Consider the following 26408-nt stretch of genomic DNA (forward strand, 5'->3'; position numbering starts at 1 on the left):
ATGATTAGCATCAATTTCCAGTACAGCAACAGCCCTAAGAGTTCTGAGCAAATACAGATAAGGCATAATAGTAGCTCAACAAATATTTACTTGACATCTACTATGATGTCTATGGATACATATATGTATCAAACACGCACACACAGCAGTCTAGTCTGTAGTTAAGAGCATGATATTGGAAGTGAAACAGGGCTGGGTTCGAGTGCTGGTACCACCGTTTAAAAGCAGTGTGACACTGGGCAAGTCTCAGGTTCCTTATCTATAGAATGGGAACAAAATACCTCCCTGGCAGAATTATTGTGAAGATTAAATTCAACAATGCTTGTAAAGTGCTAGCCCAGGCCCTGGCTTAAATGCTCAATAAAGGGGAGCAACTGATTGTTTTTATATGTACCTACACATGGGTTTGGTAATAAAACTATAAATTCAGAAATCCATTCAGAAATAGGTGTGGGATTTAAAAGATGAGAGCAGTTTTTCATCAAAATGTTGTTTCATTTTATGATTTATTTATTTTTAATCAAAATTTTGAACAAGAAATAATAGCAGCTTTAAAAAGGAGAGAGCCAGATGTCAGCACAAGGGAAGGGCGAAAATCTGCACCACCAGTTGGGTAAAAGTTTGTAACCAGGCGGTTGGTGGCAGTAGCTAGGCTCGGGATTCTCACTCTTATGGTTAGCTTGGTCCTCTGTCCTCCAAAGACTGCAGAATTCTCAAACCAAGAGTAATGATGATCCTCTTGGGGACAAACTTAGGCCTTCCCCCTCTGCAGGAGAATCAGGGCGCTGTGACTCATAGGAATCACGAAATCACTAACTGGAAATCCTTGCTGAAGCTCCCCTGCAAAGGAATTGGACTTGATTTGCCAGATTCCCCATGTGATCCGAGTGTGGCCACCTGCCAAAGAGCTGGCGGGGGGGGGGGGGGGGCGGGGGGGGAGCATAGGGCCACTCGCCTTTCTGGCAATACAGAGATTGCCTAGCTCCATCACCAAATGCAAAAGCAGCCTCGGGCAGACAAGAAGCCATTTCCAATGACGATTTGGCTTGGATGAGAGTAGCTCCAGCCCCAGAGTGTTTGGTGCATTGCCTCTTTCAGCAGCTTATCCATTCTTCCATGGCGGGGCTGGGTTCTGAGGTTCTTGTGGTACATGGAGCTACTGCCTTCACCATCTGCTCCCGTATCTTCCTCCGGTGACATCAGTCAGTGCCGCAGGATTTGCCTCTGCCATCGCTCTGGCTGTTTGCCTCAACTGTGCATGTTCTTATGATGCCAGAAGAATGATCCTTCCCTAAGTCAGCTGAACGGAAGCCAGCAGTTAACTGCAAACAAGTGACCAAGCTTGCTTCGCAGCATGGAGGAGACCCGTTTCCCTGCAGCTGACCGAGTAGATGGTTGCTAATTAGCCTGCAGTGGGGCTACCAAAGGGAAGAGTTCCTTGCTCCCCTGAAGAAGGGAATCACCGTGCAGGTAGGTTAACGTGTTTCTGAGACTTCCCGGTGCCAGCTAAGCATGCGTGCTGCTCTGGGCCGGATGCGGACAGGCTGAGAGCTTTAGAACCACTGAGGAAGGTGATTAGCAGATGGGTTCCTGGCAGTGCCGGTGCTCTCAGGAGCTGGTTCCTACAGGCTGCTTGCTCAGAGAGTGGCCAGATACTGTGCAGAAAGAGAAGGAGAGTGGAGATACTCCTCTGGAGTGGGCTGAGCCAAAGACCCTCACCAGAAAGACTGCAGCTCTGATTCTTAGATGCCAGGAAATGGACATGGTTTGTCTGGGGCACGTCATAGTTACAAGGACTAGTTTAATAAATGGGTGCAGATGGACTCTCGGGTGCCTCAAACCCAGCAGACCCCCAAGTGCACTCATTCTCTCTCTCTCTTACCCCGTACTGCTAGCCCTGTCTAATCTTCAGCCTCTATGATATCCCTAATCTATGCTAGGGAGATTTCACATCCCTCCCTGCCCCCAATCTTGGAGGCCAGAGACTGGTCCGTGAGGAAGAGGGAATGAGCACAGAGCTAAGGACTGGAGTGGGGAATTATGAAGGGACAAGTAAGAAATCCCATGGCTGGAGTTGTAGGGGAAGGGGAAGACTGGATGAGATTTGAAGGAATGCTAAGGGTAGCCAGAATGCCCACCCAGTTGGGAGGGGGCTGAAGATAGCGTGGAAGTCCGGATTTTAGAGATTGGGAGGTGAGAACAAGCCCCAGTTAGGATCCTGGTTGTGTGGGTCTTGAGTAATTGTTCTGAGCCCGGGGACCTGGAGAGCCTGTGGGTGGGTCAGCCTGGCTGGGGGTATGGATGAAGCCAAGCCTGAAGCCTGGGAGCTATCCTCCACTCCACTAGCTTCCACTCTCCGCACTTCTCAATGTTTCCCACGTCCCCTTGAACTGCCCCTCCCCTCCCACAACCTCTCAGCTGGGACCTCGTGATCTTTCCCTTGGGCTATCACAATAGTCTTACCCTGGAGTCCCTGCTTCTCATCTCTTTCCCCTCCAATCCATTCCTCACACAACTGCCAAACATTATCTTTCTAAAATGCAAGCTTGGTCATGTCTTCAAGCTTAAAGGATTCCAGTGGCTTCCCATTGCCTGCAGAATAAAGCCCAAACATCTTGCAGGGCACGCAGGAGCATTCACGATCTGCCCCCACACCCTGCCATTGTGGCTTCATCTGCTGTAACTTACCTGCAAGTACCCAGGCGCCTGGACTACTTGCTGTTCCCGGAATATGACCTTGCAATTGCCTTATTACTTTCTGACGTTATTCACTCAGCCCAGAATATCTTTTTCTTCTGTCCTACCTCCCACACCTCTCCTCATCTTTCAAGACAAAGCCATGTCCTCTGAGAAGACTTCTCCTTCCCTCTCTTTCCAGATCAAGGTTAATCGTTCTGTCTTCTGGGGTGTGTGTCTGTCTCTCTCTCTCTCTCTGTGTGTGTGTGTGTGTGAGAGAGAGAGAGAGAGAGATAAACTATATATGACACTAATCTTTACCATTTTTACCATTTGAAGTGTACAGTTCTGTGACATTAAGTATATTTACATTGGTGGGCAACTATCACCACCATCCGTCTCTGAACTTTTTGTCATCCCCAACTAAAACTGTCCTCATTAAACACTAACTCTCCATTTCCCCTAGCTCCTGGCAAGCAGAATTCTGCTTTCTGTCTCCATGAATTTGACCAAACTAGGTGCCTCCTATTAGTGGAATCATACAATAATATAGTTCCCTTTATGACTGGCTTGCTGGATCATATGATCATTCTAACTTGTATCTTTTTTTCTCTCGAAGGTAATTGTGCATGGTAAGTGTTCATTTTCAATACAAGAATGTAGCCATGCAAAGACCGTGCAAAGAATATTAGACTCTACCCTGCAGTAAAGTATGTTTCCCATATAGAGAAGTTGCAAACCGCTTGAAACATGTAAGTGTTAATAACACTTGAACTCTAAAATTAGACTCTGGCAAGATTCTTCTAAGAAAATCCTTTCAAGAAATCCAGTTAGTAAGTTTGGCAGTTGCTACTTGGTTAGGACCTGCTTGGGAGTATAGAGTCAAGAATCCTGAGTTCCAGCCCTGTCCCACCCTCTTCAGTGAGTTACCGGTTCTCTAGGCTCTGATTCTACCATCAGTAAAATAACAAACATCCCTGTACATTCATGAGAAAAGAGCAATCCAAATGCTCAAAGCAAACACACAAACACAGATCATCCAAATTATCGCAGGGACTGGCACCCCAGGACATTTTTAGCAGGTTGATAGGATTCCTATTCATCTCTCAAAGGAAGTTAAATGGAATTCTTTAAACGGTAGAGTACAGCAATACTTGATCATTCCTATTCAGATTTAAAAAAAAAAAATCTTTGGGAGTAGAAAGCAGAATTCCAGGGACATCGGAGGAGTAACGGGTAAGAAAGTAGCTGGCAGGATTTTAAAACGTGACAGCTGAGGAGAGTGGTTCTTGTAAATAAGGAATAGGCACAGAGAAAGAAAGCCCTGAGCCAAGATGATAAAAAAATTCTAAAAAAAAAATACTCTTGGTAAAAATAGATGGTAAGTCCTACACTTTATGTGTGCATTCCATCTGAGCAGTATTGGCACGAGTTTTTATGAAAACCTGCAGGTAGAATATTCTAGCCTACTCCACATGCTTATTTCTGGCCTCAGTACCAGTGTGCCAAAGATGTCTTTATATTCACTGTTACCAATGTTGGTGCCAAATTATGACACTTTTACTGCGACATAAATCAACACAGCTTCCTTGCCTTCAAAGAACTGACCAACCAAGTTACTTTCAGATCTTACAAACGACATTCCTCTCCTCCAGGTTTTCAGAAGGACTTCTCCAGAAGGCAAGGGAGTATAAGGCAAGACTACTGTTTTGGTTTTTTTTCCCCATATAGACTGATAAATTAACATTGACTGGGATGTATTCTCCCTTCCTCCGTTCCTCCCTCTTCACTCCCAGCAATTGAAGAAGCAGTCAGGAAAAACAATCCCTGTTTGGAACAATTATGGGATTCGGGTGATATAATCCATCACTTGTGTGTACAAGGTAGAAGGCCCAGTGCTGCAAACATAATAGTTAAATCAAAGTGGGGAAAAAATTAGACAGTGCTTCTTCCAACAACTAAGATCCCTTTTCAGGGCTTCCCATTTATGGATCTGTATTTCTCTATTCTAGAGAGTTCAGAAACGGCCTGGAAAATAGGAAGGAATTTAGTGTGAAATAAGGGTCGCATTTCAAAGTACATGGGAAAAGATGAGGGCAATGCATGGTGTTAAGACAAAAGACTATCAATTTGGAGGCAAATGTTCTTTCTCTGTTCTCTTTCCCTTTAAATGGTGCTTGTCACACTAATTCTCAAGCATCTGATTAGGCTGCCTCGGAGGGTGCCATTCAGGAGCACCTGAGGTGAATATTGTTGGCACTCAACCATTTCCCACTTCCTTGGCCAACCCAGTGCCCAGCGGCCACGGATTCAGCTTATTTTTGAAGACCTCTCTTATATATCTGACTTGATTCTATCAGATTTTGGGAACTCCCCACACACCCACCAGTGCATCCTCCCCAGTGGTGGATGTTCTGATTCCATTTCTCTTTGTTAAGAATCAGCCATAGTGGGTAGGATAGCTGCTCGCCTGGTAGCTGCTTCAACAGGTAAAGAGCCCAGGCCACTAGATTGCCTAAGTTGGCTGTATCCATTCCCAAGTTCAGAGTTCGAAGCCGGGTTTCCAACCAGGAGCGGAGGTACACCTGCCAGTAAATACATGTTGTCTGTATCCCATCAGGAAACCCTTGCTCTGTAGTAGACCTAATTATCAGTCGGCAGCAGAGTTCCAGAAACGGCACCATAAGCTGAGCAGGGAACAAGTCAGGGGAGGTTATCCTGAGGGGCGCATGACCTTGAGGTGGTGCTTTACGCAACATTTCCTGGTCATCTATTATTCTGATTTGGTGACCTCACGTTCTTGGCAGATGTTTCTAATGTCTGGAGGAGACACTTGGGTTGTATGAACAGCATTCGCAGAAGCAGAGCTGTAATCATTCTTTTTATTTCCAGTTGCTGGTGTCTGATTCTTTGGGAGAGTGTGTCTGATTTGGGGGAAGGGAGGGTAAGATGGAAAGGGGAGTATCTTTCAGAAATTGCAGAATTTGGGAGAATGAGAGTCAAATGGCAGCTTGCACACTGGCCATGAAATCCACCCACAGGGGCAGAGTTGCTCGCCACAGTCACTTCCCCCTTGCCCAGGGAGGCGATGCGTTTTGGGGAGACCATCTCCTGGCCAGGAGTCCTCATCCCTCTGAAGGCTGAGCTTACCTGCTCCTGGGATGTTGCCTTGGGGTTCTGCTGACTCAGCTATACTACCGCACGGACACATGGGAAGTGACGGGATGATGTATATGTATTTTTAATTTATGGATAAAAATCCAGAAGATTACATTATTAAATGGGCCCAGATATTTTTAGATGCTTGCTTATTTAAGGTCCTTTGCAGTTCACAGTGATGCTTTAATATGTTGTATCTGATAAACTATTTTCTCAGAGTCCTAGAATCTAGAAACACCCAGTCTTCATTTCCTATTTCAGTGATTGATTTTCTGACATAATGTCTGCAGTTTTCCCCCAGTATTATTGTGTGTTTCAGACCACTTTTCTGTGTCAGACGGTGTACTTTCAAACAGGTTCTACATTTTATTTTCAACAAGATGGCACACCTGGGCTGCATCTATTCTGCTAAGTCATACAGCTTTCTCAGAACTTTGCTCATGGAATAGCCGCATTAAAAACACAAAATTGGCCCCAAGTCAGGGCTTCCAAAATGAATTCTAGGTTCCTGTGGAGCCCTGTGTTTCCTAGATTCCTGTGGAGCCCTGTGTTTCCTGCATTACTCTGGTGCCAGCCCAAGCTGGTCAGGGAGAAAGGTTTTTGCTACGATCCAAGACTCGAGGCAAACATCTGATGAAGTGACCTCCCTCTGCGGCTGACGCACTGCAGCCCCCCGCCCCCATGGGGCCATTCTTTGCTCTCTGATATGACTACTTGGTTGCATAGATTCTAATGTAGTGCTACCTGGGACCACGGATTCTACACAAACAGGCTTTTCCATTTTTAACCTCAGATGCCTTTTAAATATCTTTGAATTGCAGGACTTAGAGCTAGATCTAGGATGCTGGTGGGGATCAAATTTGAATATCAGACACTGTGCCATACGTACAATCATCCCTTGCCTCTGCAACCCAAGTTTTATTATTCAAGGAGCCTGTGTACTGACTTCTCCAGAATGCTCTTCCCTCACTCATGCAGATCTATTCCTGGAGGGTCCCACCGGGACCCCTACAACTCCCACTATCTGAATTCCATAGGTAAACATAGCTTAGGCTCAAGAGGAGTGCACACTGCATTAATATTCAGTTCTGATTCCAAATATATGACAGTTCTATACCTTTCAGATTAGTTTACATGGTGAATTGGGGAAATAATTATGTAATTTTTATAAGTTTGATTTCTCTTTGCATAAAACAGTGCTTTTACTAACGAATAGGATGCCACGTCAGAATGCACACAGATATAAATATTCTGATATTCCAGGCACCAGAATTAGGATTTAAATAAAATCTCCTGAAGTATAAAAGATACATAACCTCTAACAACTGTTGACCATGACTGACTATCGGTCATAGAAAATCCTTCTAGCTACTTGTATTCCTCTGTATCATTATCTTCCTCGTTTACTCGAAAATTTTATTGAGCAGCCTCTAACTGCTCAAAATGAACACAAAAAGATAAAATAGAGTCCTCACCACATAATAAATTCAAAGTGCATTTGAGAAGACTAACAAATAACAAGAATAAGAATAGTTACTGGGAGGAAGGGAAACTAAGGAAGACTATCTGAGATTGTGTTCTTGCTTGTCTGTCACACTTACTTGGGATATACTTTCTCTTTGGGTAGATAAGAGAGAGAAAATGCATACTTTAATTTATATCTTAACTTGTAATTACCACGTGCCTCTTGTACAGTCAATGCAGCCTTATGCTAGCATAGGATGAAGTCTAACCAAGATGGCAAAGCTGTTAGGTGGGACAGGGCTCCTTCCATTCATGTGATATAGCAGCACCCTGGCTCAGGGTAAACCTTATTCTTTGATGTCTGGTCCTCATTAAAACAGACTCTTCACCAGTCATTCTGGAGAGTCGGCATGACCTGTTATTATAGTTATGATGCATCCCACTATCTGCCCACCCAAGAGGCCCAAGATATTTATTTGCCCCGCAAGAGTTTAACCTGTGTTTTGAGGTTTTGCAACAAGTGATTGAGCAATGTAAGCAATATGGAACATGGCTTAATTTAAAATGACCAGGATGGGGGTGCTGGGTGGCTCAGTCAGTTAAGCGCCCAACTCTTGATTTTGGCTCAGGTCATCAACTTGGGGTTGTGAGATCAAGTTCCGTGTCGGGCCCTGTACTGGGCATGGAGCCTGTTTAAGATTCTCTGACTCCCTCTCCCTTTCCCCCTTACCCCTTCCCTCTCTAAAAATAAAAATAAAAATAAAAAATAAGACGACCAGGATGAAACATGGAGCAGTTATCTATATGGGTACAGTTGGTGCAGAGGGAAAATATTAATCATCACCCAATCTCCTGCCTGCCCTGCCAACATCACCCTCATCCTCCTTGAAACATGGCCTTTACTCTTTCAAGTTTGGGAAGGATCTTCCAGTCACCGTGATCTCCCTCATCAGTTTGTACAAATGCTAAGCCCCCCTCTGGAGTGGGGCTTTTTAAACTTTCATGTGCATATAAATCATCTGAGGATCTTGTTGAAATGCCAAGTATGACTCAGTAAGTCTGGGGCTGTGGACTGAGATCCTGGATTTCTCATGTGTCCAGGTGAGAAGTTCTGCCGGTCCGAGGAGGAGCATGGCCCCAGAACACTCTGCCAGGCCTGTCCTCGCTATCAGTGGCTTCCGGACACGTGGATTTTATAGACAGCTAAAACAATAACAACAACAACAATAATAATAACAGCCACCACATCAACAAAAAGAACAGAGCAACAAACTCTTTCAGGGACCAATCAGCTTGCCAACTCTTTAATTGCCAATCGCTTTGTCAAGAAAGGACATTGAACATACACATGGCTATGATTGTCAAATCCTAAAGGAAGGTTATTTCAATTCTGAAGAAATAGGAAGGCCGTAGTTTCAGAAGGGGACTTTGTGAATTGAATAAACTTAACTTTGTGAAAAACTCACAACACTCCTTTCATTTTTAAAATTTGACGAGTCTAGACAGGGGCACTACAGGCGTACGTTGGAAAAATTGGCCTGCCTGAGTCTGCTTTTCTGATCGCAGACCTGGGGTTGGATGTCCCTCCCCTGTGCCCTAGGAATCCCCGTGCATGACACGGTCCTCACTCTCATCACCCTCCACTGTCACTGCTTGTCTTCCTGTCTGGGGTCCCTGGCAGTCCCAGGTCTTTCCTCTACCTTTGTATCCCAAAGCCTCTAGACATTGCAAGTACATGGAAAATACCCTGTAGTTGAATCAAGGCCTGAAATAATGGATCAATCTAACAACATTACTGGTGGATTCTATGTCTGGTATTAGGTAGAGTTAGAGATTTTTTTTTAAGTGGTCCAAAATCATGGTGTATATGAAATTATAGAGAAAGTATACGTATTAAGAATCTTTTTCTGTAGCAGGGTTTTTGTGTTTTTTTTTTTTTTTGAGTGTGCAGTGAAACACAAATAGATCTTTACCTGTTCCACACTTTGAATCTGACTAGCCCTTTCCAACCCTTGCTTTGAACTGGTCAAGTGATATTCTGCCCTGTGAACTTGCAGATAGATTTGTCCGGTCTTCTAAATGAGATACCGTGAGCTTTAGAGGGTTCTTGTGATTTTTTTAATCTGCCATGATCCCCTGGGCTCTTGGCAATGGATAGCAAACATGCATTTTTTATAACATTTCTTAATTTCTTTCCACTTCTTAGCCTGTCTATTGTGTAGGACGGACTTAATTTGCTCTTCCAAAATAAATAGCTCAAGCAGGTTACAACTCAAAGTTCATCATAAACTTGTTGAGCGCGAGAACATATTGAGAATTAAGACAGACAAATATCAACTGTTAAAATAAGAAATGGCAAGTAAGTCCCTTGGGTAAGAATTATGCTCAATAATGGATTCAAATTCCTCCTTTTTCAATGATTGTGACAACTTTATAGCTCTGTGTGTGTGTGTGTGTGTGTGTGTGTGTGTGTGTGTGTGTCCGTGGACATGTACATCACTTACTAGTGCCTATTTCTGGGATAAGTTCACAGAAGACTTTCATTTTCTATATTGTGTATTTGTCGTAACATTTGCATTTATTACTACAGCAAGTATTTTCCTTCTAAGCAGAAAGACAGTTCAGAATTTAAAAAGAAAAAAAAACTTTTTTGAGAATTAATGACACTTTTGCCCACAAGTACGTCTTTCCTACACAGGAAAGTGGGACACTAAGACACACTCAGCATGAAGTTTCCACAACAAAGAAGAAAGGTTTAGGTTGTTTTAACACTTCTAACTGACTGTAAAAAGCACCTCACTAAAGTATTTCTGATGTTTACCAAATCTTGTAATGTAACGACATAAGAGTTCTTCAAGTAAAATATACATACTTTGGGGAATTTAAAAAAGTTAGCAGTGATTTAGTAGAGAAAATTACATTAAGAAATCTTATTGAAACCTAATCTGATAAGTTTTGCAAAAAGAAGGACCAAATGTTGTTAAACAACTTAATGGAGACATGAAGAACTGACTTCAATAAGTTTTAAGGTGCCTACTAAAAAGCACATTTTTTAAAAAGCGTCATATACATCCTAATATAACATAAAGCACTCCAAAACTAAATTTGTATATCTGTGATTTTAAAAAAGGTTTTATTTATTTATTTATTTGAGAGAGTGAGTGCATAAGGAGGGGGAGGGAGAGAAGCAGACTCCCCACTGAGTGCAGAGCCCCATGTGGGGCTCCATCCAATGACCCTGAGATCATGTGCAGTGTGCAGTGGGGGGATGGATGTCCCTCCCCGGTGCCCTAGGAATCCCCGTGCATGACACGGTCCTCACTCTCATCACCCTCCACTGTCACTGCTTGTGAGAGCCAAAACTGAGAGTTGGATGCTCAACCGACTGAGCCACCCAAGCACCCCTATAATTTTTTAAAAATATTTTATTTATCCACTTGAGAGTGAGAGAGAGAGAGCACAGAGGGAGAGTGAGAGGGAGAAGCGGACTCCCCGCTGAGCAGAGAGCCCAACGTGGGGCTCGATCCGAGGATCGTGACCTGAGCTGAAGGCAGACACTCAACCAACTGAGCCACCCAAGTGCCTAACTTTTCGATATTGCAATTGCTCCGTCTGTAGTCAAATGTGGAAATCTAGATAATTTCGACCATGTTACTGTTACAAAAATGAAAGCCCTGCATCCTCTCTACCACTTCTTCAAAAATCCATTGCTGCTCCAGTACAGTGCAGTGGGCACTGAAGTTTCAAACCTCACCTAAAATTAAGATAAACTATTTGGATATTTACTGGACTTGAAACCAACTTGTCTCAAACTGTTCATTCCATAAATTTTGCTGAGTGCTTGCTGTGTGACAGGTAGTGTCCTGGCACTTGGAATACATCATAAACAGAACAGAGGTGGCTGTCTTCATGAAATCTATATGCGGGAGATGATAAAAATGAATATAATGGATGTGTAAGTTGTGTAGTACGTTCTTATTAAACTTATTTTGGAGGGTGTATTAGTCTGCTAGGGTTGCCTTAACAAAATACTGCAGACTGGGCGACTTCGAACAGATAGAGTCTCTCACAGTCTGGAGGCTGGAAGTCCAGGATCAAAGTGCCAGCAGGGCTGGTGTCTGGTGAGATTTCTCTTCCCAGTTTGCGAGTAGCTGCCTTCTCGCTGCATCCTCACATGGCCTTTCCTCTGTGTGGGTGTGGGAAGCTCTGGTGTCTCTTCCCCTTCTTATAAGGACACCAGTCCTATTGGATGAGGGCTCTATCCTTTATGACCTTATTTAACCTTAATTACCTCTTTAAAGGCTCTATTTCCCAACAGAGTCCCATTGTGGCTTTTGACTTCAATATATGCTTTGGGGGGGGGAATAATTCCATCCATAACATATGGCATTTGTGATATGAGGGACACTCAAGTGTGGGGCTTAGGGCAGAGTCTCCTCTTATCAAGGTTAAGGACAATGTTGAGATAGACTTCACGGAGAAGGTGAAATCTGAGCAAAGATAGAAGAGGTGAGAGAGTTCTACATGTGGCTACCTGGAGAAAAGGCATTTCACATTGAGGGAACAGCTAGTGCAGAGGCCTGAAGGCAGGACGTTTGGTGTCTGCAATGTTTGGTAAACAGTAGGTCTGCAGGGATGGGAGAGTAGGAAGTGATGAGGTTGTGGGGATCTGGGTGGTGTAGAGTTCTGTAGGTCCTTCTCAGGAATTTGGTGTTTACCTGGGTTAACTGGAAGAACCATTGCAGGGTTTTTGTTTTTAAGATTATTTATTTATTGGAGAGAGAGAGAGAGAGAGCACAAGGGGAGTGAGGGGCAGAGGGCGAAGCAGACTCCCTGCTGAGCAGGGATTCCAATGTGGGGCTTGATCCAGGAACCTGGGATCATGACCTGAGCCGAAGGCAGACACTTAACCCACTGAGCCACCCAGGCGCCCCCATTGCAGGGTTTTGAGCAGAGGTGTGACATGGTCTGATTTATATATCCATGTAGTCATGAAATTATTATTTTAAGGCATTTTGGTGAGTACGTAATGAGGAATGCACATTTACATTTGACCGTTGAACAACATGGGTTTGAACTGCCTAGGTCCACTTATACACGGATTTTTTTTTCAGTAAGTACAATACACTAGTATAAATGTATTTTCCTCATAGTTTTCTCCCTAACATTTTCTTTTCTCTAGCTTACTTTAAGAATACAGTATACAAAATACATGTAAGGTTTTCAGTCAACAGTAGCCTATTAATAGTTGAGTTTGGGGGGAAGTCAGAAGTTCTTTGCACAGGGGTCACCACCCCAGCTCCTGTGTTGTTCAAGAGTCAAATGTATATTAACTGCATCTTTTAAAAGCTTGATTTTAGAATCAATTTGAGTCAAATTATCTGGAGAACTTCCCACTTACAAAGTTTTCCAAAGGGTGATACATACATAAGTAAGGCTTCCTTCTATATATCTATCACTTTTTCTTTTTTCTTTCTTCTATTGAATGTATGTGGTTACACATTTCTTGTGCTCATTTGAAATCCTTTGAGTTAAGTTTTATCTAATTATGTATACTAAATATCCATGTTCTAAGATACGTTTGAACAAAGTTCATACTGTGGTAGCTTGGTTATACAGATATACAGAGAAAAGAATAGTCAGAAATGACATTGTGCCTTTTACAAATAAATAATACTTTGAGGGCTAATTGTGTACCGTTGTAATACAAAGTCTGTTTAATTCTGTTAGGCTTTAACAAAATCATGATCATCAATTATCTTGCATTCAAGAGAAACAGAAACTGGATCGTTACTTATCATTTCTACGACTTGTCTATTAAAAAAAAGATGTTTTTAAGATAGTGGGTAAAAGTTGATGTGAAAATAAGAATAGGTTCACTGTTAGGTAAAACTGTGAAACAGGTCAAGTTTGGCTTCCTCTTCCTCTTTTAGTTCAGGGAAATTCACCAAAGTATCTCCAGCACCTAGCAGGGTACCTAGCACATAGTAGGTGCTCATTACATATTTGTTAAATGAGTAGTGATTTCCCTAACACATCGCTTTCACTAATTTGTTAGTGACTTTGGTTGTTGTGCATCCCTGGAGTATTTGCATTCTAACAGATTGCCAGAGGAAGTGGGCAACCTCTGCCCAAAGTTACGAACTGCTTAATGGTTGAACTTTAAGCATCAGTGGGGAGTATTTTAAAGTGCAGAATTTTCCCCAAAGAGTTGCTTCAAATCACATCAGTGGGTCAACTTTGCTTGTCATTGGGTCAGATGAGAGTTGCATTTGGTATACAGCCTTAAGACATAACATCCTGAATTATTTCTATTTCTTGATGCCTGTGCAAAAAATACAGGAGTTGTTGATTCTAACGCAATTCCTGTCAATTTGTAGAGCATTTGCTTATAGTTTGTATTATTAGGTAGGACTTGAACCCGGTTCAAGACCTTCCCCGGTATCTCTGACATGCCACACATGGACCGTCACAGAGACGGGGTGGTGAGCAGGGGTGTCCTCTAAAATGCTGAACAGCTGCCGGCAGCAGCCTATCAGCCATGTGCTGGGCCAGGCACTCAGTGATGCAGCCAAAACATCCTTGTATTCAACCTACGGCTCCCACCTGCTGGAGGCACTTCTATTTTAAGGTACATAATGTTGACAGTGCACACTGTATACAAAAGGGTTTGAAGAGAGCTAAATTGAAAAATACACATTTGCGCTGAACTACATCTACAGTGGCTTCGTTTCTCAAAGAAGCGTAACATTACCTTTGCAAAATGGCTTTTTCCAGGCCCCAGAGGAAGGCTGGCTAGGCTTCCTCGTGGGTCACCGTTCCTCCCTCTCCCAACCCCTTCCCATATTTTTTGTACCCCCATCCTCTGGACCACACAAGGAGGACAGGACGAGTGTCTACGCTGAATAGAGGAAGCGGACGCTGCGCAAGCGCTTGATGCTTTTCAAACGATGGTCGCTCTCCCCTGACCCGACACAGCCAGCCGCGCAGGGTACAGACAAGGCGAGGACCCGAGGCAAGCCTCCCCCGCACTGGGAGAAACCCCGAGGCCCCCCGCCCTGAGGCTCGGCCCACCCCCTTCCCTGCCCCATTGGCTCGGCAGTTCCACGCGTCACGCCTGCGACGTCGACGCTGCCCTACCAGCGACGGGCGGGGCTCGGGACGCGCGAGGCGGGGAAAGCGCGCACGCGCAGGCGAACGGGTCTGGGTCCGAACGAGGGAAGGGAGGGGGTGGTGTTCCCGGTTTCCTGGGTTACCTGAGGGGGCGGGGGTGGGGAATTCGTGGCGGCAGCGGCGGCAGCGGCAGCGACAGCGACGACGACTGGGGATTCTCCCGGTGAGTGGAAGCGCGCGGCGGCAGCCACACAGCAGGTAAAGGCGACCGCTGGGCGCCGATGACGCCGGCCGAGGGCTTGGGGTCCCGGACACCATCCGTGGCCTGGAGGGAAGGAGGTTTGGGGGTGGCGGCGGTCAGCCCGGGCTGGGGGTAGCGGCCCCCGGGCTGAGGGCGCGGGGGACTCGGCCCCAAGCCCGTCCTCGGGCGTCTTCCCCGGCTCCGGGTCTCCGAGATGTCTCCCCACGGCGCCCGGGCAGCCTTTGACAGCCGCTGAGCGGCGGGCGGGAGCTCCTCCCTGCCCCTCTGGACCCTCGCGGCGGCCACCCGCCACCAACTTTATTTCCCGGCGCGCGGGAGGGGCGAGGGGAGCGGAGGTCGAGTAGGCTGGCGGCGATTTGCTGCTAGCGTGGTTGTATTTATTGTCCTATGCCGTGGCACCACCTCCACCCCGACCGGGCCCAGACTGGCAGGGCGACGACGGGAGTTGACAGTTTCCGCGCCACCACCCTTGCAGTCGCTCCTTGTGCTCCTGTCCCGCGGTTCTCAGCCATCTGTCATCTCCCCGGTGTGCCTTGGTCTGTTGCTTTTCTCATGCCTGTGACACCCTGTGCCGGGGCGACAGACTCTCCAGAGGATCCTCTGAGGCATCTGCTGTCTGTCCCGGGGCATCACTAGAGCCTTGGCTGAGATGCCCCTTCGCCTCTGGTAGGAATAAACAGAAATAACCCAGGGAGAGCCCCGGACCCCACGGTGTGGAGGGCAACGGGTTGTTTAGTAGTGGAGGGGCTAGGGTCAGAGGCTTTAAGAACCGCTCCCTAGCCTTAATTCTTATCGGGCTAAACAAAACAAAACATTCCCTATATGCTCAACAGACCATACACACCCAGTGACAGCACTTGGTAGTTGATGAGGTTTGTTTTAAGCAGATAGAAAATTTTAAGGGAGTTGTGTCTTGTGTTGAATAGGGACCAACCTTTCCTTGAACATTGAATTCAACTCTCATTTTTCCTAGGGTTTGTTTAACAGATTGATAGGACAAACTGAATTGGGCTTTTCTTCCTGATGATTCTTGGCTGGTCTGCTGCTACTTTAAACTTCCACACCCAGAAACCTTATGCTAATAAAGATGTTGACTCTGAGCTTTCATTTTATAGATGTAGTTATTAATATGGGGTATCCGTTTTAAAGAGCTTTACAAGTAGTCAGCAAGTTTTTTTCTAAAAGCTCTTTGCTGTCCTCCATATTGTTACTGCCTAAAGATTGGAGAATTTGGAGAAGAGGAGGAACTAGGAGAAAATAAGTTGTTATATAATTTAACTTACATGAAAGCAGTTTGTGAACTATAAAAGGGTATATACATTTAGTAAGTACTTACTGAGCATGTGTTGTGTGCCAGTATTCTGAACAGATATTTATCCCCTCCTTCATGGAGCTTACATTCTAGTGGGGGATCTCAGATAATAAAATATGTGCTATGTCATTTAGTGGTAAGCACTATAGAGGAAAAAGCAGGAAAGAGGGAGGGTAAGGGGAGAGGGTTGCAATTTTAACTACAGGTAGCCAGGGAAGACTTCCTGGAGAGCATGGCATTTGAGCCCAAGACCAGAAGGAAGTGAGAAGGTACTCCATACCCCTCTCTAGGGGAAGACTGTTGAAGCAGAGGGAAAAGGCTTAAAAAAAGTTTTGAGGCAGGAGTGTCCGGGCATGTTTGGGGACAGCTCAAAGGCTGATTTGGCTGTGGTGGAGTGAGCAAAGTAAGAGTGGTAGAAATGAAGTCAGTTAAGCGGGAATGGGAAATCAGGTTGGGTGAGGCCTTGTAGGCCTTTGTACGGACTTGGTCTAACACTCTGAGTGAGAAGGGGAGTCATCCCTTTGAATAGAGAAGAGATATAATCAAACTTTTAAAAGGGTCACCCTGGTGGCTGGAGCGGAGAATAGACTGGAGAATAGACTGTTTGGGCCAGGGGGAGGGATTGGGCAGGATTGGAAGAAGGGATATCAGCTCAGGGACCCTTGCCATAATTCAGGTCGGAGATGATTATAATATGGACCAGAGTGGACCTGGTGGAGTGGTTGATTTCCAGATGAATTGAGGGTAGACTCAATAGGAGACTTACAGACTCCAAAATTTTTGTCCTAAGCAAGTATAGAGATGAAGTTGACATGTACTGAGATGAGGCTTATGAGGGGTTGGTTAGAAGACAGTAAAATGAAATGTCCAAGCGGAGATTATTAGCAGTAGATTGCAGTGACTTTGTACTGAAGATGTTACATTATCTTGACTTTAACAGGGGCTTAATATTTTCACCCATAAACTGCCAACTTTTTTTCAAACTCATTTTCTTTTTAGTTCTTTTGGACCAACTTAGACATTCATTTCACTAAGGGCAGTTCTGTTTTTATTTGCTTGCACTCAGAGCATCTGTTTGTTAGTTTCAGTTGTAGAGAAAGCCATATAATCCAGAATTTCAGAGTACCTTTGTAGTTTGTTCCTGTATTTAACTTGAACACCTCAAATGATTAATCTTTTCCCAAATTATGTTTAGATGGCTGGCTTAAGTTCAAGAATTTTTTTTAAGCCTCAGAAATCTTATCAAACGTGGCTTCACTTGGCCATTTGTGAAATTACAATGGAAATGACCTGTATTTTTAATACTTTATTAATGAGTCAGTAATATACAGGGATTATCCTAATTCCTTAGTTTCATTAAAGATGGCTTGAAATAAATGGGCCATCACATGTTAAATGGAGATCTTTTCATCAAATTATGCAGTATTTGGAACAATAGAATTTGGCCTGTAAAACTTGTATTAAAAATATATCAGGCCAGATATTTAGAATTTAAGGTCTAATCCTCACGCTAAGAACCCAGGTTATAAACTAATGTTTTTACATGGATTTTCAACCTAAATATATTCTGAATGTATGTTAAGAAACTGTCAGATTAATAACTAGTTATAAACAGATCTTGGAGTCAGTGGGAATACCATATTCTCTTGGATCCTACTTTTGCTGTTGCTTCTCAACAGTATTTGTCCTTGTTTCTCTTAATTTTCCTGGCCTTGATTTATAGTAATTGAAAGAGACCTGATACATTTAGAAACTTCGAATGCTTTTCAGGTCTAATAGTTGGGGCAGGGGGAAGAAAAATCTTATTTAATAGTATGAAAAAGTAATGCTTAAAGTGTGATCCTCTTAATTAATCAAGAAAGGAATTAAACAGTTTTCCAAAAGGCTAGTCATTGTTCCATCCAAGTGTGATTCCTTGAAATTGAAACTCAAAATGCATGAGGAAATAAGAGAACTTCTAGCCACTTTAAATGAGTGGAAGAAATAGATGATTGATAAGGGAGAGTACTGCACATACTTAGAAATGTTTATACAACTGTAGCCACTCATCTTTACAAGGTAAAGAGGATAGAAGATTTTTGCCAGAAACCTGAAGAATCACATATTTTAAATTTAAAAATGGAGTGGGGGGGTGTAGTGAAGCCTAGAAACTATACATTGAACATCTTGACACTATGTAATTCCTAGAAAAATTATAGACCAGATTGCCAAGCAGATACTTTGTAATTTGTGATTAGAAAACAAGGCACTGATTATTAAGACCCAGAATTGTTTTTTTTTTTTAAGAACAAGTCATATTAACCCCTTACTCACTTTGCCAAAGGTGTGATAATATTAAATAATCTTTTTAACCACTTCACACCTTACAGAGTGCATTGCCATTTATTATTATTTTATTTAACCTTCACAACATTCCTGTGAAGTAGTGTCAGAGGAGGAGGCCTCAATGGTAGGAGCCCTGGGAAGACACGAAGGGGACAGATGGGGGAGATTTTAGAAAGGGCTTGCTTAGGTATGGGATTTAAAAAAACGGAAGAATCAAAGTGGGCTTTAAGGATTCTAGATTGTCTGGGTGAATGGTGATTCTGGGACTTGATCTTAAATTTGAGAATATAGGTGGAGGAACAGATTTGGAGATGTGAAATTCATCAATTCACATCAGTTTGGTGAAAATAGTTATTTCCTTTGTCGGAACCAAGTCCCATGTAATTAAAATTTTCAAAATATATAGGTCAGTCTGGAACTCAGAAGAGAAGTCTAAACCAAATAAAAAAGTCTTCATTCATTCAGTGAACACATCCTTTCAAATACTTCTGGTAAGGAAGAGAGGTCAGTGGGTGGAAGCTTGAGTGAGGAGATGTGATTGGGGAAGGTTTGTTTTTCCTTAAAGATGAAAGAGTCAAGGAACTTTAGTGGACTGATGGGAAGAGTCATTGAAAAGGAAAGAAAATTGAAGTCACAAAAATTGAAGTCTCAGGAGAAAGAAGATAATCAGGTATAACCTCCGAGGAAATGGAAGGGTTGGGAACAAGAGTGCAGGTGAAAGGGTTACCCTGAAGAAGAGCAGTGATGCTTCTGCCTATAGGTACATGTCCAGGCGGCCTCTCTTGTCTCCGTGGTGCCAGGTTATCTGCTGAAATTGACGCAGAGGAGCATGGGTTGGTGTATGTTTCATGGGAAGAGTTACTGTTGTGATAAACACCCTTGAAATCACAAATGAGGAAAGCAGCCAATCAGAATGGTTAAGCCGTTTTCTTCAGTAGCTCTACATAACAGTGCAAAAAGCATATAGTTAGACTGAATCTGGATGGGGATTGGAAGGGAGGGTGTGATGTAGAACTTGGGTTGGGGGATGGTATAAAGTCAAGGAACCGAGGGTGATAATGAGGTTGCTAACTGAAGGGCTGAACCAGAGGTATCCTGCTTGATTAAGGAAGACAGCCAAGCCAAGATGGGGCTGATAAATGTGCAGAACAAAGAGGGTGAAGAATCTCAATGAGTAAGCTGTAGGATTAATGGAAGTAAAGGAGTACTGGGATGGAAAAAAAGGCACATGATGTGAGGTCCTAACTTTAAGATTCTGGAGTTGGAACAGTTGCAGGTGATGATAAAGGCCAAAGAATGACCAATGATAGTAGGTAGCCAAGGTTAATAGTGCTAATTACAGCAAATGTAATGTTAATAAAAGCTACCATTTATCGAGTACTGTATCTAGTCACTACACTAAATACTTTCCAAAACCATACTTATTTTTCACAACCACCTACTAAACCATGCTCACCCTCCACAAAGTAGGGGTCATTGAAGAAGAGGAAGTCAAAGAACTCTGAATCCAAGTATGTTGGGATTATTTGTTCTTATAGATAATGCAGCCCTCAGAATAGCAGATCTTGTATGGAGAGGAAGACGGGAGTTGTATGACAAAGTTCTCAGTAAAGGGAGATGAAAGACTCAGAGTCAGTGGTTGACAACTATAAATATAGCTATAATGTAATATAGTATAAATATAGTATAATGCCTTAAAAAGTGGATAAAATGGTGTAATAATGATGCATAAGTCACCTTGGGAACCAGGTGATAACCCGAGTAATGCTAACTTGTCTTCCTGGCCTGGGATCTGGGTGTATATAGTGATGTATTAGGAGGAGATGAAGTGATCCTCTTATGTAAAGGTAGAGGATATAGGGATGTTTCTTGGCAATGGAACTAGGGTTCCTAAAGCTAGGGAGTAAAGCATCCAGGGAGGAAGGAAGGCTTATCTAGTTGTGTGTAAAAAATCACAAAGAATGGGTGGGCACATAATTTATTGACCAAACGTTTATTTTGAAAATGAAAAGAATGTCATTAATGGTTACTCTGGGACAGCAGGCATAAACCAGGAAAGTCGTAGGCAAATCAAGATGTTTAGTCATATCAGTGACAGGTAACTGGGGGAGCTATCACCTTGGAAAGGGGCTGTGGATGTTGAGAATGAATGAATTGAGCCCTAAATTAGAGGGACACGAATGGAGCTTACTAGCCTAAGATTATCGTCTCTAGCCTTATAATACGGCCCTAAAATGTTCTGGGTACATTTTGTTCTATAAGGGTCTGGATATTTGAAAGAAGTTCTGGATTCCTCTCTATATGAAGATTTGGTATCCATTAACGTAGGGATCGTACTAGAAACCTTAGTAGTGGACGAGATCATCGAAAGAAAACACAAAGAGAAGTGAGGGGGAGGACAGAATCCAGAGGCTCGCCAACGTGAAGGAGCTGGCAAAGAAGGTTCCAGCTAAGGAGACAGAAGGAGTGGTCAGCAGGGCCGAAGGAAAGCCAAAAGAGATTTGGTATCTCACAAATCCAGAAAGAAGAGAGATTCAAGAAATGAATGATCGGTAGTCGCCTATGCCTTATATTCCTCAGAGAGGTCAAATAAGATAAGGACTGGAATGTGTCCATTGGCAATTAGAAGGTTATTGTTGATCTTGGCCTGACTAGTTTTGGTGGAGGAGTGTGGGCAAAAGTCAGACTGCAGTGCAGAGAGAGGTGAGGTGAGGCGGGAAGACCACTTCAAGTAGAGACTACCCTTGAGTAATCTTGAAAGAGCGAGGTATTAACAAGATATACATAGATATTTACTTTAGGCAGAGAAGAAGCCGATGGAGATGAGGGGTTAAAAACTAGGAGGGAGCTGGATTTCCAACCAATGCTTCCTGGTAAGGTCTAGTTAGTACTTTTGTTATAATGGAAAGAGTGAAAGTAAGAGGAAGATACATTTTAAATCAAGTAAGACAGACTTTTTAATAACACAACTTATCAGAAGCTAAAATAGGTAGAAAATGTTTATGGAAGAGAGAGAATTCCTAATTTGGTGAAATCCTGAAAAGTGACATTTAGGTTGTGGGCTAACTCTAGGATTCCATTTTTTTCCTCTACATTTTTTGGGGGGGGTTGGTATGTGCACATAAGCCTAAGGTGTATTAGTTCAGGATTCCTGATCCTGTAACACTGATTTTTTTTTATAATTTGTGTTGATTAGTTTTTAGCAAGTAGCTTTGACCAAAGTTTCTTTCTGTATATGCAACATTAACACATCTCAGGAACACTGCCAGCACATTTTAGAGCTTGAAAAGTAACAAGAGATAAATTCTATCTTCTCATTCTCTATATGGGGAATCAAAGATCTAGGGATGCTGGAGCACGGATTGAGGCAGAGCCTCAGTCTGACTCGTATTCCAGAATTGTATCTCCTACAACCTGCTAGATTTTTATTCCAGCTACTTTATTGTTGCTAAGGCATCTTCTCCTTTTTTTTTTTTTTTTAAGATTTTATTTAATTATTTGAGAGTGAGAGAGAGAGCACAAGAGCATGGTGGGAGGCAGAGGGAGAAGCAGACTCCCCGTCAGGCAGGGAGCCCCATGTGGGGCTCAATCCCGGGACCCTGGGATCATGACCCGAGCCGAAGGCAGATGCTCAACCGACTGAGCCACTCAGGCGTCCCTCTTCTCCTTTCGTTCTTTGACTCTGACAGATTGTAGAAGACCAACTTTTTAAATGAGTAAAATAGAGGTCCTAACATATGGACTTCTTGTGATAGATGAACAAAATGCTCTTGAGATCTTACTTGAAAATTGTAAAATGATAAAAAGTTATTTTTATTATTAATGTAAATGAAGGGCTTGGAAAAGTTGAACTTCCTTTTAAGTTATCTCTTTTGCAAAGTCTCTTCTAAGAACTCTCTTCTCTCTGATGCCTGAGTGGCTCAGTCGGTTAAGCGTTGGACTCTTGGTTTCTGCTCAGGTCGTAATCTCAGGGGCATGGCATCCACCTCCCCCCACCCCCCCCGCCATGGGGCTCCTTGCTGGCTTATGCACTCTCTCTCTCTCAAATGGGTAAATAAATCATTAAAAAAAATTTTTTTAAAAATTAAAATTAAAAAAAAAAGTATCTTCTCTCTTAAGAAGCTGAAAAGAATATAGGCTTCCAGACCAGAGAAATGTGGTTTCTAGGAATAGCTTATCAAACTTACTGGCTATCATTCTTGACTATTTCTGGATATTTCAACTGTCTAAAATCATAACAGTAATATTTTTGTCATATGGTACTTGTGAATATTAAGTTATATATAATTATATTTGATATAATTATATAATTTATATACGTTATATATTATATGTCATATATACTTGGGATAATGCTTAAAACCTAGTATACATTTGATAAATACCGAGAAATATTTTCTTTCCTCTGCTTTTTGGATTTTTGTTTCTTTGACATGTTATTTCTTATTTATTTATTATTGAAATTAACAGTGCTGTGTTAGTTTCAGGTGTAGGCTGTAATGATTCAGCAATTCTGTATGTTACTCAGTGCTCATCGCGGTAAGGGCACTCTTAAGCCTCTTTATCTATATTTCCCATCCCCCCACCTACCTCCCCTCTGGCAACCGTCAGTTTGTTCTTTGTATTTAAGTTTGGGGTTTAAAAAAAAAAAAAGAGTCTGGGGTTTTTGTTTGTTTCTCTTTTTCTCTTTGTTCATTTATTTTGTTTCTTAAATTCCACATAATTCCACATATGAGTGAAATCATATTTGTCTTTCTCTGACTGACTTATTTCACTTAGAATTATACTCTCTAGCTCCATCCTTGTCATTGCAAATGGCAAGGTTGCATTCTTTTTTATGGCTGAGTAATATTCCATTGTCTATAGGTACCACATTTTCTTTATCCATTCATCTATTGATGGGCACTTTGGCTGCTTCCATAATTTGGCTGTTGTAAATAATGCTGATATAAACAAAGAGGTACATGAATCCCTTTAAATTAGTGTTAGGCAAAGCAATCTTGAGAAAGAAGAACAAAGCTAGAAGTATCACAATCTCGGATTTCAATATATACTACAGTGCTGTAGTAATCAAAAACAATATGGTCCTGGTACAAAAATAGAAACATACATCAATAGAACAGAATAGAGAGCCCAGAAATAAACCCATGTTTTTATGGTCATTTAGTTTACAACGAAGGAGGCAAGAATATACAATGGGAAAAAGACAGTCTGTACCAGACCACTTTCTTATACCATACACTCAAAATGGATTGAAGACCTAAATGTGAGACCTGAATCCATAAAAATCCTAGAAGAGAGCTCAGGCAGTAATGTCTTTGATACCAGCAATAGAAACATTTTTCTAGATATATCTCCTAAGGCAAGAAAAAAAACAAAAGCAAAATTAAACTATTATGATTACACCAAAATAAAAAGATTCTGCACAGTGAAGGAAACCATCAACAAAACAAAAAGGCAACCTGCTGAATGGCAGAAGATATCTGCAAATGATATATCTGATAATGGGCTAATATCCAAAATATATAAAGAATTTATATAAGCCAATACCAAAAAAACAAATACTCTGATTAATAAATGGCCAAAGGACCTGAGTACACATTTTTCCAAAGAAGACATACAAATGGACAACAGACACAGGAAAAGATGTCAACATTGTTAATCATCAGAAAAATGCAAATCAGAACCACAATAAGATCTCACCTTACACTTGGCAGAATGGCTAGAATCAAAAAGGCAAGAAATAACAAGTTGAGGATGTGGAGAGAAAGGAACCCTGGTGTGTGTGCACGTGCGTGCGCGTGCGTGCGTGCGTGTGTGTGTGTGTATAATGGACTATTACTCAACCATAAAAGAGAATGAAATTTTGCCATTTGCAACAACATGGTTGGAGCCACAGAGTATAATGCTAAGTGAGTAAGTCAGAGAAAGACAAATACCATATGATTTCACTCATATGTTGAATTTAAGAAACAAAACAAATGAGCAAAGGGAAAAAAAGAGAGACAAACCAAGAAACAAACTCTTAACTATAGAGAACAAACTGATGGTCACCAGAGGGGAGGTGGGCAGGAGGTTGGGTGAAATAGGTGATGGGGATTAAGGAGTGCCCTCGTCGTGATGAGCCCAGGGGTGATGTACAGAAGTGTTGAATCACTATATTGTACACCTGAAACTAATATAACACTGAAAGTTAATTGTAGTGGAATTAAAATTTTAAAAAACACTAAAAAAAAAAAAAAAGACTTCTTTGGCTATTTTGGTTCTTTTGTGGTTTATATAAATTTTAGTATTCTTTGTTCTAGTTTTGTAAAAAATGTTGGTTATTTTTTCTCTACTTTTAAGCCTGTTTTTTGGCATGGTTTAACCATGTCCCACCCCCAAGGTTGTTGTTGGGATGGATTTGCTATTTTTTTTTTAGGAACTTGTTCTTGTGCTTAACTGTTTCAAAGTTAACTGTGTCTTTGCTTATTGGAAATATATTTTGGTTAAGTATATTTAAGTTTTTTGTTGTAGCATTTGGTTTTTGGCTGAATGTGTTTTTAGTAATTTATTTAGCATCAGTGAAACCAATTCTATATGCTCGTTTGAGTATTATGAACTTTTAAAGAGCAGTAATAGTATATTAATTTTTTCCTTTCTCTTCCATCTTTAAGATTGCTCTGATCAAAATGTGATTTGCTACAATAGAATTCCTATTAGTTCTGTAGTTCACTTATCTGAATTCCTTAGATGGAAGAATAATAATCATAATTGCATACATATTATTTCAACAGTGTAATTATTATATGGAGTTTGGATGAGTGTGAAATTAAAACAAAGCTAAGAATGAGTTCCTCTTTTATTATATTAATGTAGCTTATTTGGAAGGGCAACAGACATTTATCAGTTCATAAAATGCATTCATTGTTACTGCTTGTGGGTATTGATTCATTGAAGTGCACAGTTCAGTGTATCCTGGCCAATGGCAAAAGGAGGTTTTACTGGTATAACTTGTAGAATAGCTGCTTATACCAATCAGCTTGCTTTTGTGCTACTTTTTAATATCGTTAGTGCATTATAACTTAGAGTTTATTAAAGATTCAAATCCTTTACTGTTTTCTGGATTTTCTCTTTAATAATGCTTCCAAAGATGGTAATGCTGGTAACTTTCTTGAGGTTTTTTTCTGTTAGCCTTATTTAAATATTTTGGAGAATATTTCTGAAGTCATATATTCCATACGGCTGAAACGTATTTATTTTCTCTACACTTTATTTCTAAAAAATGGAATCCCGGTAAGGTAGTTTTGACAAAACATGATTATTCAAAATTTAAGGAAATATTTGGAATGTATTATTTTTAAAAAAATATTTTTATTTATTTATTAGAGAGAGAGAGTCGGGGAAGGGGCAGAGGGAGAGGGAGAGAATCTCAAGCAGACTCTGTGCTGAGTGGAGCCCCACAGGGCTCTGTCTCAGGATCCTAAGATCATGACCTGAGCTGAAACCAAGAGTTGCACGCCTGACTAAGCTACCCAGGGACCCCTAGCATGTGTAATTTTAATCTTAAATGAACTTTGATGTTTACTGTTACTATATTACTATTTTCTGAATGCTGTACTATCATGAAAGTTCACAGCCTAAAAGATATTTAGAGATCGTCTAGTTTTGTTTTAATATGTGTAAGAATAATGGGGATCAGAAGGTTAAGCATTTTGCCTGAGATCCTAAAGGGTGTTTGAGGCAAAACAGAAAACCAAAAGTGTCTTGACTTTTAGTGTAGTATTCTTTCTACTATGCCACCAACCTCTTGAACATTTTAATGCATTTTAAGAAAGTAATCTCATAACCAAAAGATGCGTTATACACTATGCAAGGTGATAGTGTTTGGTTTCTAGTATGTAATTCATTTATAACTTTAACCCTTTGTCTTTGTACCTGTCTACATTTATACTGTGGTGGTAGAAACTAAATTGTGATGATACTTAATGAGGCAGAAAAAAATATCAGGCATAGGTTGAATCTGAAAGGCATTTGCTTAATATATATTCCTTTTTTATTTCTGTTCTCTATCACTCTCACTCCCTATGCCCTTCTCTCCTACTATCTATCTGTCTT

At 41.8% G+C, this 26408-nt stretch overlaps 2 protein-coding genes across 10 annotated transcripts in view; one reads left to right on the forward strand and one right to left on the reverse strand.

The window, feature by feature from the left end:
* Positions 1–505: 505 nt before the first annotated feature.
* LYST (lysosomal trafficking regulator) overlaps positions 506–26408 on the forward strand; it is a 177552-nt gene continuing 151649 nt past the window's right edge. For 4 of the 8 annotated variants that reach the window (XM_027587622.2, XM_027587614.2, XM_027587664.2 and 1 more), the window contains exon 1: positions 14574–14670. The gene's annotated coding sequence lies outside the window, so the exon portion shown is untranslated. Of the gene's footprint in view, positions 1471–14572; positions 14671–26408 lie in introns of those variants that run through there. The other 4 variants (XM_035724098.1, XM_027587647.2, XM_027587628.2 and 1 more) reach the window with 4 other exon arrangements.
* Positions 1463–14956, reverse strand: LOC113918821. Of its 2 annotated transcripts, none has more exons than XR_003518695.2 (2): positions 14556–14956; positions 1463–1655 (listed from the first exon to the last, which is right to left on the reverse strand). XR_003518695.2 is itself a non-coding variant. In XM_027587673.2 (2 exons), exon 1 carries the CDS (start codon positions 14728–14730, stop codon positions 14095–14097), a length of 636 nt encoding a protein of 211 aa, XP_027443474.2. In that variant the 5' UTR covers positions 14731–14956; the 3' UTR covers positions 1463–1655; positions 14054–14094. The 2 variants fall into 2 exon arrangements, 1 of the variants encoding a protein (XP_027443474.2); XM_027587673.2 differs by having other exon boundaries at positions 14054–14956.

This window comes from Zalophus californianus, chromosome 15 (assembly GCF_009762305.2).
Source record: "Zalophus californianus isolate mZalCal1 chromosome 15, mZalCal1.pri.v2, whole genome shotgun sequence".
Classification (NCBI taxonomy): domain Eukaryota; kingdom Metazoa; phylum Chordata; class Mammalia; order Carnivora; family Otariidae; genus Zalophus; species Zalophus californianus.

Coding starts and splice junctions, on each gene's coding strand:
- LOC113918821 (XM_027587673.2), bottom strand. CDS start 14,730: ATGGTGTCCGGGACCCCAAGCCCTCGGCCGGCGTCATCGGCGCCCAGC.